Source organism: Tenrec ecaudatus, chromosome 8 (assembly GCF_050624435.1).
Source record: "Tenrec ecaudatus isolate mTenEca1 chromosome 8, mTenEca1.hap1, whole genome shotgun sequence".
Lineage (NCBI taxonomy): Eukaryota > Metazoa > Chordata > Mammalia > Afrosoricida > Tenrecidae > Tenrec > Tenrec ecaudatus.
Window position 1 is genome coordinate 37,395,494 of NC_134537.1, and position 13,065 is coordinate 37,408,558.

Below are 13,065 nucleotides of genomic sequence, written 5' to 3' on the forward strand. Positions count from 1 at the left end.
TCCAGGAGCCTCAACCACCCCAAGATCCCACCTTTCTGCAAAGGCAGTTTCCCTGCCTTGAAAGAATCTGGCCAGGGCTACCTCTAAACCAGTGGTTCTCAACCTTCCTAATGCCGTGACCTTTTAATACAGTTCCTTATGTTGTGATGACCCCCAACCATAAAGTTATTTTCATTACTACTTCATAACTGTCATTTTGCTACGGTTATGAATCGGGTGACCCCTCTGAAAGGGCCGTTTGACCCCCAGAGGGGTCGTCGGACCCACAGGTTGAGAACCGCTGCTCGACACCAACCTGCCGTGACTGAGGGAGAGTCTTGTTCCTTGGGTGAGCCTGTCAGGGGCAGAGGCTACCTCCCATCATCTGAAAACCAAACTCACTGCCATTGAACCTGATGCTGATGCATAGCCACACAGTCGGACAATTTAGAACTGCCTCTGCAGGTTTCCAAGCCTGTCACTCTCTGTCTTTCTCCTGAGGGGCGGCTGGTGGTTTCAAACAGCTGACCTGGCCATTCACAGCCCAATACCTACACCAGAGCTTAATTAATTTGCACTTCGCTGTTTTTTAAAAAGGGCCCCAGCAGAGATGAAGATAGGAGGTCATGCTTTCCTGTCTCCTTAGAGGCATCTTTTCCCTCCCAGGGAGTAGTCGTCTGGTTCGAGGACAGGCCCTGGCCCTTGCCACAACCCTCTCAGTCCTTGGCAGGCCTCATGCCCCAGGTACCTTCCCATCTTCATTTCCAGAGATGATGCCCCCACAGATGGGTGTTAACTCCTGCCCCTAATCTTCCTGATAGCTCTGCTTCTGCCACCCATTGTGTTTCTCCTTGACAATGAAAACCAAGCTGCCAAGAACAGAGAGAGAGATTCAGCAGGTGGGTATCAAAGGCTGTGGCTGCCATTCTGTACGGCCAGAACAGGGGCACGCCGAACCCTGGATGCTCTGAACTGGCTGCTTGAAGCTGGGGTTCTCTGGCCAGGCCCTGAGCCCGAGGGCGGAGAGTAAGGGAAACACACTGTGGGGGTCCAGATGTTGCTTTATTCTCCAGAGATAGGGCTTGAAGGGGTGCCTTCTAAAGTACAGTCTCAGACTCCCCTAGGCACTGTCTGGGAAGTCAGAGGAGGGGAGGGAGGGAGGGAAGGAGGGAGAGAATACTGGGGATGGAGGCTCCATCTCACTCACCTCCTTCCCTTTGGAGCCGTGACCTTGCATCTGAAAAATGGGTCTCAATGTCTCTTGGACCCCACCCCATCTTTCCAGGCCTCTAGCTCCGGCACCTAGGGGTTCCCTGTCCCCGCCTCTATGGACACGGTGACCCGCATAGTGCCGCAGTTCGACCTCAGATCCCACGCCTGACTGGTATTGTATGCCAGCCCCTGGGTGCCCGAGTCCTGCCGAGAGGACAGCTGCACGTTCAGCCAGCGGCACCGGGCTTCGTCACAGGCCAGCACCACAGTGCCCTCAGGGTTGCTGTAGGTGCAGCGGCTCCGGGCCCAGGCCACCCTGTCCTCTGCCACCAGATCCCAGTGGCCACCCGGCTCCCGCTCGTCCGGGCCCGGGGCCTGGAAGCCCAGGCGGTCCCTGGCAACAGGGCACACTAGCTGCTGCTCCTCCAGGGCGGGCAGCACCTGGCCCTTCAAGTAGGCAGGCCCGGCGCAGTAGGTCTGGATGTTGAAGAGCCGGTCGCTGTACTGGTGCAGCCAGCTGAAGAGGTAGGCCAGGTGGCAGTCACAGTGCCAGGGGTTGCCGTGCAGGGCGACGTTGAAGAGGTTGTAGTTGGTGTCGAAGATGCCCTCCGGCAGCGTGGTCAGAAGGTTCTTGGAGAGGCTGAGCAACTCGAGCCTGGACAGGTTGTGGAAGAGGTCCGGCTGCAAGGCCGTCAGGTTGTTACTGCCCAGGTAGAGCTGGACCAGCTCCTCCAGGCCCCTGAAGACACCAGCCGGGAGGTGGGTGAGGGCATTGTGCGAGAGCGTCAGGGAGCTGAGGCTGGACAGGTTGGCAAAGGCGCCCTCGGCGATGGTCTCCAGGCGGTTGTGCGACAGGGACAGCACGGCCAAGCCCGGGGTCTGGGCGAAGAGGCCGGCGGGCAGCGTCCGCAGCGCGTTGCCCTGCAGGCTCAGGAAGGTCAGGTTGCCCAGCGAGGAGAAGATGGACAGCGGCAGGTGCTCGATGGCGTTCCTCTGCAGCCAGAGCTTCTCTAGGCGCCGCAGTGGCGCGAACAGCTCGGCGGGCAGCCGGGAGAGGGCATTGCCGCCCAAGAAGAGCTCCCGAAGCTGGCCCAGGCGGCCGAACACGCCAGCGGGGAGGCCGGCCAGCGCGTTGTCGCTGAGCCGCAGGCTCTGCAGGCGGAGCAGCGGGTGGAAGAGCTCCTCGGGGAGCTGCGTCAGCAGGTTCTGAGCCAGGTTCAGGGTCGTCAGACGTTCCAGCGGCTGGAAGAGCCTGGCGGGCAGCGTCTGGAGCCGGTTTCCCTGCAGCTGGAGTGAGTCCAGGGCGGGCATGTGCTGGAAGAGGCCTTCGGGCAGCGCTTCCAGCAGGTTGAAGTTGAGGGTGAGCTTGCCCAGAGAGCTCAGGCCAGAGAAGGTGCAAGGGCTGAGGCTGGAGAAGGCACTGCCGGTGATTTCCAGGTCCTCCAGCCTGGGCAGCCCCCTGAAGGCTTCCCGCCCGAAGTGGGAGAGCTGGGTGTTGAGGAAGACCACCTTGGTGAGGTTGGGGCTGCCGCCAAAGGCCCTGGTGCCCACCCTGGAGAAGGAGGTTTCCAGAAAAAGGATGCTGGTGGTGTGGGGCGGGATGTCCTGGGGCACAGCGGGCAGCGCCTCATCTGAACAGAACACCTCCTGGGCGATGCAGTCACAGCCCTCCGGGCAGGGCTGGACCACAGGGGCCAGGAGCAGGAGGCAAGACCAGGGCAGCCAGGCTGCGGGACGCATCTCCTAGGCCACGTAGCAAAAATGGAGAAAACAGAGAAGGCACTTTAATAAGCGCAGTGGGTGACGATGGGCAGGGAGCCAGAAGTACATCTGGGGGAGGAGCGGCAGCAGGGGTGGCCCCTGGGCAGGCAGGGGTTTGCTTTTCCAGTAGCTTGGCTTCTTACCCCCTCACAGAGTCATGTGACATCGATGGGGCCAATGTCTCACTCCTATCTGACAGTGAGTGACTGGGGGCCTATTCAGCCACCTTGTAAGTGAGTGATGGTGGCAGGACCACGTCCCACCTTTCCTGGACTTTCTGTGTTCAGGTGGAGAACAGATGTGGACGTAAGAGAACAAGACAAGTATAAAAGAAGACCATGGCATTGGGAGGAAAAATTAAATACTATGTAAAAATATGTCCCTGGGTGGTTTAAAGGGTGCGCTGGGGGGTTAGGCATTGGGCTGCTAACCTCAAGGCTGGACGTTCAAACACACCAGATGTACCGTGGGAGAAAGAAGAGGCTGTCTGTGCCGGTAAAGAGTCAGAGCCTCAGAAACTTCGCCTATGGTTCCTGTGGAGCAGAACCAGTTCTATGGAAGCGGGCCGGGGTCGATTTGGGGAGTGCTGGTGCACAGTTGCTCAAGGAAAGCTGGCAAGTTGGGCCCACCCTGCAGTGCCTTGGAAGAAAGGGCCACTGATCTCCTGGTGAGAACGCAACCACTGAAGACCCTCGGGGTTCCGTCTCCTCTGATACACGTGGGGTCACCTCGAGTCAGAGTCTACAGGAGAGCGGGTGGATTCCAGTTCATATACAATAAGGACGTGATGCCTGCTCTCTCGCTGCCATTGAGGGGGGTCGACTCACAGCAAGCCTGCAAGACACGGCAGAGCGGGCCCGGCGGGGTTCTGAGCCTGCCGCGCTTTACAGGAAAAGGCAGCCTAGTCTTTTTCCTTTGGAGCGGCTGAGAGTCTCAAACTGCCAACCTTGCGGTTAGCAGCCCTAACACGTTACCACTGCAGCTCCAGGCCTATTCCTAAAGTGTAACTCTTCCTGAGTTGAGCACCAGGAGGCACAGGTTTCACTGCCCACAGGCCCTGCCTCTGGCTCTGCCCCCACCCTCCAGGGGAGGCCCTGGGCTGTGCCAGCTTGTAAAGAGAGGAGGGTCTTACCCTGGAGGTGCCACAGGCTAATAGGTTTTTTTACCTAAAGGAAGGTTTTTGCTAAAGTCTTTTGCTAAATATTATTTAAAACAAACCTGCCACCACCTACCTACAAGTCACAACTTGGAGATACAGCTTACAGACGGGTCATCTTTACCCCTCAGGAATCTTCTTTTGGGGGAACTCATCGCTGACATTTGGGGACAGCAGGTAGTAGTGTTTCTGTGGCCGAATGCTTACCTTTATCCCCAGCTAATGCACCTCAGACACACACGCGCGCGCGCGCACGTCAGTGGAGACCTGTAGGCCACTATCAGGGGTGCTCCGTGCAGCAGGTGAGGTGAGACTGGGCTGATCCGTGCCCGTGTACCGATTTACTACAGAATGGTGCGTCTGCACCAGGCAGCCCAGGCTCCCCTTGCACCCGGGGCTCCATCCCTGTGGGATTGTAAGTTGGAAAAGTGGCTACGATTCTGTAGCAAGATGCTGTGGGGTTGGGAGAGAGACAGATGCCGGCCTTACCTAGAAGCAGAATCTTCATGTAGTGGGGGTAAATGTGAAATTGAACTGACTGAGTAAGCAGAAGCAAACACCTGCTTATCTGGCTTGTTGAGCAATCCAGCTCATGTTGCCATAGTACTGAATAGGTTTCATCCAGACTTCCAAACTCAGACAAACTAGGAAGAAAGGCCTAGCCATCTACTTGTGAAAATCCGCTAGTGAAACCCGCGGGAGCCCAGGAGTGCCATCTGGTTGTGCTTGGGTTTGCTGTGATGACAAGGACATGTTAAAATTAAGCACTGTCACATTAAAAGGACAAATTTTGGACAGTGGACTCTCATCCCCACATGTAACACTACCTGGGGCCCAGTAGTCCCCACCCCTCTAGGGGTGTGTGGCCTCCAGGTCCCTCCACCTCCTTCATTAACCTGACAGCATAGTTGTTTTGTGTTGAGCTGCCAATGTCAAGGTCAGCAGTTTGAAGCCACCAGCCGGTCCTCAGGAGAAAGGCGAGGCTCCTGACACCTGTGAAGAGTTAGAGTCTTGGAAACACACAGGAGCAGTTCTGCGCTGCCCTGTTAGGGGGTCGTGTGAGTTGGCATCGACTCGATGGCAGTGAGTTTTCTTCTTTGCAGTGGCTCCAGTTCCAGGGGCTGGAATTTCAGGCCCCTCAGTTTCTGACTCTGTAACCTTAGACATGTTTCTTAATCTGTTTGTGCCTCAATTTCCTTATCTGTAAAATGGAGGTAATCATATCCAGGTCATTGTGAGCATCAAATGAGTACATACAGGTCAGTCTTCCAGGCCGGCACCTGACACTGAGTGAGCACCTAATGAGCAAGTTAGTCATTATGATTGAAGGTTGCAAGCCACCTGCTTAAACACCCAAAGGGGAAAAAATAAGAAAACCCTAAATACCCCTTACTTAAATAGAATTCGTCTGACTTTACAAAACAGGAAACACCAAAGTGTAATTTTAATTATTCCCAAATGACCATATATATATTATTCACTGCAATCAAGTTGATGGGTGGAACTTCCCCTGTGAGTTTCCAAGACTATAACCATCTATGGGAGTAGAAAGCCCTGTCTTTCTCCTGTGGAGAGGCTGGTGGTGGCGAGCTGCTGATCTTGGAGATCACAGCTGAACAAGTAACCACTGCACCACTCATTTCTAATAGCTCTTTATATCCCCTTCCCTCTCAGACACTGATTAACTCCGAGTCTTACTATTCCTCCTCATCAACAGAAAGGAAACCAAACAAGCGCATCCCTCCCTTGAGCCCGATGACCACAGCAATAGCATCCAACATGGGATTAGCATCTGACTCCCATGATTGCTGCTTCCGGGAAGTCCGCCCTGCTGTGTTCAGCAGGGTATGCCTCCGGTCCAACGGCCCCTGGGTTTGCTTCAGCGAGAGACTGCTTTTCTCTGGAGTCACATGAACAGGAGGTGACCAGAGGCCTGAAGAGACCTAGGGAGCCATGGCCCCACCTCATATCTTCCACCACCACGCAGGCCGCCGTGAGATGCCCAAGGAAGGAGTCCGGAAAGAAGCCTTCTCTGGCCCCGGGAGCAAGGCTCTTGAAATACATGTTTCCATCTTACCAGGTAACATAAACCAAACTACCTGTCAGCACTGAGTCAGAATGGAACTGTGCTTCGTGGGTGATGCTTTAGAGAAACATTGCCAGGCCTTTCTTCTGAAGCACCTCCAGGGTGCACTCAAGCCCCCACCTTTTGCTTAGCTACTAAACTCACCCACCTCGGGGTCACCCAGGATGCCTAGTGGTGTGGTGAAGCTCGGGCCTGCTGAGAGAGAGGCCAGCAATGTGAACTCACCAACCTGCTCCATGGAAAGCACGGCAGTGGCCTGCTTCTGTGACGTTTCACAGCCCATGCACATCCTCCTTCCGTGAGGAGTAACTGGGGATCATTGGTTGATTTCTCTGAAGTAACTCCCCAGGCCTTTCTTCCTAGTCTGCTCAGCACACAAGTCTCCTGGGGTCAGACTCAGTGCCACAGACAGGCAGGCGGTGACTGCATTTGTGAGACTCTGGCCAAAACCAAACCCAGGTCCCTGCAGGGAAAGGGAGAAAGGAAGGCCCTCTGAACTTAGCAAAGCCCTCCCCCAGCCCCCGCAGCATGACCCATTTCCAGGGCTACACTCCCCCTACCACTGTGAGTATGTGCTGTGCACCCTGCATCGGCAGTCTGATCTACAGAGGGCTCAGTGAAGGCTTGTTGAACTGAACTCTCCACGGATGATGTCATGGATTGACTTGTATCTCCAGAAACACATGTCCCCTTGCTTGGGCCATGACCCTCAGCGGTTTGGCAGTTAAGGAATAAACAACCACCCTACTGTGCGATCAGGTACCATTAGGCGATTACAACACCCTTACTCAGGTCACAGCCCTGAGTCCAGGTAAGAGGGTATTTCCTGGGGTGTGGCCTGCATCACTGTTTGTCTTACAAGAGATGAAAGGAGAGAGAAGCCACCAAGAAAGAAGAGCGGGGAGTGGAGAGCATCCTTTGAACCCCGAGTCCCTATGCTGAGAGCTTCCTATACTCAGGGGAAGATTCATGCCAAGATACAAGTGGGTCTCTAAAGAATGCCAGGCCTTCTGATGTTGAGAGGGAACAAAACCTGCCCCCAGAGCTGGCAGAGAGAGGGTCTTCCTCTAGACTCTAGAGCTACCCTGAGTGCAGCCTCCCAAACTAAGAGAATAAACCTGCTTGCTAAAGTCATCTACTTGTGGTATTTCTGGGACACTCAGCTGCCATCGAGTTGATGCCGACTCTTAAGGACCCTATAGGACAGGGCAGAATTGCCTCTCTGAGTTTCCAAGACTGTAACTCTTTGCAGAAGTAGAAAGCCCCAACTACATGGACAGTTGCCCCTCCCCCCAGAAGAATTTACTCAGAGGACAGCACTGAAGCTACAGCTCAGGGAGAGGGGTATGTCTGATCAGAGCGCACGAGAGCAAATGAAGGGGGAGGAAGAGAGAGTGAACCACATCCTGGCCCATCAAACTTTGAGGAGGATATCCCTGCTCAGAGCAGCCAATGCACAGAGAGGACCATATGCCCAGCCCCACTACGAGAAACGGCATTCCTCACTGATCCATAGCCCTACAGGGGACAACACTGGAGACACATTGTGGAAATTGTGATCTGACCCCACCACACGGAGGCAAAACACTAAGGGCATGCAACAGAACAGCATGGGGAACAGAGCAATGAAATCACCAAGGAATACCAAACATAGACTTTGGGATCAGGATGTGCCATCCCATCAGACTCAACTGGAAAACACTCTGAAAGGTCAACAAACAAACCTTGAACTATTTACAGGCTTTTTTTTTTTTGGTCATTGGTGTGTTCTTGCTGTTGTTTTGTTGCTTTGTTTTGCTCCGTCTTGTTTTTGTGAATATTATTGTCTCTGCAGGTCTATCTAGATAAGATAGGTGGAATAAACAAGCTAGAGGAGAAAACAATGGGACTGACGGTTTCAGGGGGGCATGGGAGGGGGGAGGCAGGAAAAGGAAGTGGGTCTTAATAAACCCAGGGACAAGAGAACAACGAGTGAGCCAAAATCGATGGCAAGGAGGGTGTAGGATGCGTGGTAGGGCTAGATCAAGGGCAATGTAACCAAGAGGAATTACTGAAACCCAAATGAAGACTGACATGATAGTGAGACAAGAGGAAAGTAAAAGGAAATAGAGGAAAGAATTAGGAGGCAAAGGGTATTGATAGAGGTCTAAATACAGGCATGTACATATGTATACTTATATATAATGATGGGGATATAGAGCTATGTGCATACATTTATAGGTTTAGCCTTAAGGTAGCAGATGGACATTGGGCCTCTACTCAAGTACTCCCTCAATGCAAGAACACTTTGTTCTATTAACCTCGCATTCCATGATGCTCACTTTCTGACATGATCACTGAAGACAAAGTGGGTACATAAGCAAATGTGGTGAAGAAAGCTGATTGTGCCTGGCTATTAAAAGACATAGCATCTAGGGTCTTAAAGACTTGAAAAATAAACAAGTGGCCATCTAGCTCAGAAGGAACAAAGCCCACATGGAAGAAGCACATCAGCCTGTGTGATCACGAGGTCAATGGGATCAGGTATCAGGCATCAAAGAACAAAAAATCAACAACAACAAAAAAATCATAAGGGGGAGTGAGGAGTGGAGACCCAAAGCCCATCTGTAGGCAACTGGACATCCCCTTACAGAAGGGTCACGGGGAGGAGACGAGTCAGTCAGGGTGCAGTATAGCACCAATGAAACATATAACTTTCCTCTAGTTCCTAAATGCTTCCTCCCCTCACCCCACTATCATGATCCCAATTCTACCTTACAAATCTGGCTAGACCAGAGGATATACATGGATACAGATAGGAACTGGAAACACAGGGAATCCAGGACAGATGAACTCCTCAGGACCAGTGGTGAGAGTGGTGATACTGGGAGAGTGGAGGGAAGGTGGGGTAGAAAGGGGGACCCAATTACAAAGATGTACATATAACCTTCTCCCTGGGGGATAGACAACAGAAAAGTGGGTGAGGGGAGACATCCGACAGTGTAAGACATGACAAAATGATAGTAATTTATAAATTATCAAGGGGGAGGGAGGGGAAAAATGAGGAGGTGATAGCAGGGGCTCAAGTGGAAAGCTCTTATACAAGATTGCAAAACTTTTAAAAAGGTATTTGAACTATTGGATTGTCTGAGAGGTGAACTGTATGTCAATAAAATTGTTAAAATTGGGGGAGGGAGGAGAAAACTGAGGAGCTGAGACCAAGGGCTCAAGTGGAAAGCAAATGTTTTGAGAATGATGGTGGCAACATATGGACAAATATGCTTGACACAGTGGATGGATGTATAGATTGTGCTGAGTTGTATGATCCCCAATAAAATGATTTTTTTAAAAAAGAAAACTGTTAAAATCAATAACAATAGAAAGAAACGGACAAGAAGCAAACGTTGCTGTGGAGTCTGTCCTGAGCCGTGGCGACCCCACATGAGCCAGGCTCGGCTGTGCTCCACACAGAGCTGAATGCAGTCACTTTGAGAAGAAGGTTCTCTGCGTGTGAACTTGAACCACCAACCTGTCAGTTAGCAGTGGGGTGTATTAACTATTTGTACCACTAGGGACCCTAGGACCACACAGGTCCCTCTACAGTTTAGGGCAAGAGCCCTCGGGTCTGGATCTACTGGAGTGGGCCCAGGGGGCACTCACGGTGAGATGTGACATGCTGGCAATTTCCAGATGGTCCACACCAGCCTGAGACTCACTGCTTGCCCAACCTCAGCTCGCTGGGGAGGCAGCACTCCAGTGGCTCAGGGTTTGCACCCTGGAGTCCGTCGGTCTGCATTTCAATTCCATCTTTACCCCTCCTTGGCCGTGTGACCTTGGCTAAATTCCTTAAGCACTCAGTCCTGAAGGAACGTGCTCATCTCAAAACAGCAGGGCCATCTTCACTGGGGGGTTGTTGGGAGAACCGAATGAGAAGATACCTGGCCAGTGCTGAGGCCCGAGCTGCCAGCTGGGGAGCAAGGTCATGGCCCTGATTGCTCTGAGTTCAGCCGTGGCAGCCCCCAGGGGTTTGCCACAGACATGCAGCGCAAATGCTGCCTCCTGCCATGGAATCAGTTCAAAACTCTCAATGACCCTACAGGACAGAGGATGGCCTCATGGGTTTCCCAGTCCATGTGGAAGCCGACTGCCACATCGAGACAAGGCCTGCCTGCTTGCTGGGCCGCATGCCCCTTCCCTCCCAACCAAGGAACATAAACCCAGCGGCTGAGAATGGGGGGCCAGGGGAGGCCTCCAGCTTCCCCTTGCCCCTGGCAGTCCCACCTCACCCCACCACCCAGGTGTGTCCCAGGGGAATGCCAGCACCTGTACACAGAGACTATGATAGCAATGACGACACCTAAGGGACAGCAAGATCCGGGCTACTGTGGTGACGAAATGAGATGGCAGACCCGAGTGAGAGCCCCGGCTGCCATGACTGTTCTCAGCTGCTGGGGCCGTGGTACTCACCGCCAGCCCATGTGGAACAGAACAAGGGCATTGGCCTAAGCAAAATGACCACAATGGGCCCGGTGAACAGGAGCTGGTTGAGTGAATCAAGCACTCTCTTTGCTGTCTTTCACATTATGGTATATAGATAGGTGTCGCTACCAAAATATTGGCCATATAGTATGTAAAGTATGGTGTCTCCAAAGGCTCCGTTTCCGTTGTTGAGGGTTTATTTGTGCATAAACTCATCACCATTGAGACGATTCCAACTCCTGGTGACCCTGTAGGACAGGGCAGCACTACCCCGGTGGGTTCCCGAGACTCACTCTTTTCGGGAGCAGAAAGCCTCAGCTTTCTCGTGAGGAGCAGCTGGGGTTTCAAACTGCCGACCTGTCTGATTGCAGCGCAAAGCGTAACCGTTACACTGCCAGACTCCATAGTGATGCATAGAAAGCATAATAGAAGATCGTACACAAAATGTTTGCAGCGGTGAGCTCTGATTGTAAGATGTGTCCCCCTTTTGTTTCCACGTTTCGTATCTTAAATGCCCATCACTTTTCTGGGGGTGAAAGGGGGGCTACTGAGAACTCTCAGAATGCAAGCAGGCCGGAACCTGGCACACGTGGACACGGGGCCTCCAGTTTGTCCCGTCACTCACTGGACTCGGGCTCTTTGCTGGAGGGACAGAGGCCCCTCCATCTCAGAGCCCAATGCCTTCTGCCTTCCTCCTCGCCTTTCCCCCCCCACGGCAGCCTGGCTGGTCACCTCTGGGGCTGCGCTTTGGAGAGGAGGAGGCATGAATACTGTGGCCCACCTGGAGCTGGGGGCAGTCTCTTGCCCCAAGCTGAGACTGCAGGCCAGTCTCCCACATACACCCAGAACCCAGACCCCTACGGTGACACCCAGGACCCAGACCCCTTACGGTGACCCCAAGAGACCTACCGTGAGGGGCTGAGCAGGCAGGTGCCGGCGCTGGCTCTCTCTGGGGAGCAGCGGGTGTGTGCACTCTGCAGCCAGCCAGAATCAGCCACAATGCAGATCAAAGGTCTGCTGGCTGTTCCATGCCTTGTGGCCGGAGCATTCCCGGAATGTCACCAGGGTCATGGGGCAGGGGAGAGAATCGGGGACAGGCCTCCAAAGATTACAAAATGACCCTGAAGTGCCCCACATAGCAGACAGCCTTGTCGTTCTCCCACGGAACGGCTGGTGGGCTTGAACTGCCGACAGTACAGTTAGCAGCAGCCAGACATCTACCCCACGATGATATCTCCTGAATGCCCAAGCCTGGCCCCCAAGTCCCCTAAGAGCTAAGGGTCATGTCACCTTTAGGACCCCAAGAGCCTCTCCCAGGCTTTAGAAAGTCCCAGGTGGGCTGTCGTGCCGAGGCCTGGAACAGGAGCCAGACAGGCTCTTGGCTGCCTGAGACCCATCTCAGCACTAGGCAATTATGGACCTTTTATTTGTTGATTTGTTGAATGAGCTAGTTTTTAAAGCCGTGATGAGTGAAAGAGAACCAAGAGAGGCGTGATTGCATGTCAGGCTGCTCACCATGAGGCCAATAGTTCGAAACTACCAACCGCTCTTAGGTAGAAGGACTGGGCTTTCTACTCGCATGGAGAGTTAGTCTCAGAAATGCACGGGAGCAGTTCTACCCTGTCCTGGAGGATCGCTATGAGTCAGAATCGACTCGACAGCAATGAGTTTGGAGAGAAACTTTTCCGCGCTCAGGGATTTCTAAGGAAGAAAGAAGTTGCCCGGTGGCAGCTCAGTGACTGCCCTGTCTCTGGAGGTGCACACATGGGTGTGCCTGTCTGTTGGTCTATCTGCCCATGGCCCCATCCAGAGCAGCAGAATAATCCAGCTATAAAAACGGATGTTCCTTCTGTCTGGAGGAGAGGAGGCCATGAATTCCCCCACCGTGCACCCCCAGCCCCCAGAACAAGGTCAGAGGAAGGATGGCACCCCTGCGAACTCTGATCCACTTCCTTTGGGCTTGGCAAAGCTGGGTCCCCATCCACCTCGCTGCTGCAGGTCCTCAGAAGACACTTTGGAGACACACATGGACATGGGAGCGGTGTGGGGGGTAGGCGACATACGTGTGGGTGCACTGAATGAAAGTTGAATAAACTCGTATCTTGTTTCTGGGGGCAGAGAGGTGACTGGAGCCTGGAGTCTGGAACCACCATTGCAGTTCAGCCAGCAGCTCGCTCTGTGACTGTGGGCCATTCATGCGCGCCTGTCTCGATCCCAAGGCCTCTTCCAGACACCATGGTCTAGAGATGGAACTTGTGACTCCCTTCTCAGGGGCCTTTCCTCAGCCTAGACTCTTCTGCCTGAGAGGCTGTTCCCAAGTCAGCTGTGTGCGCCTGTGGGGCACGCACAGTCATGGGAGTGTGAAACCCCCCCCCCCCCAGGTCAGGCGTCCGCAGAGCACTCACACATGGAG

At 53.6% G+C, this 13,065-nt stretch overlaps 1 protein-coding gene across 1 annotated transcript; it reads right to left on the reverse strand.

The window, feature by feature from the left end:
- Window positions 1-1,281: 1,281 nt before the first annotated feature.
- Window positions 1,282-2,931, reverse strand: CPN2 (carboxypeptidase N subunit 2). The gene has a single exon (XM_075557153.1). It carries the CDS (start codon window positions 2,929-2,931, stop codon window positions 1,282-1,284), a length of 1,650 nt encoding a protein of 549 aa, XP_075413268.1.
- Window positions 2,932-13,065: the final 10,134 nt, after the last annotated feature.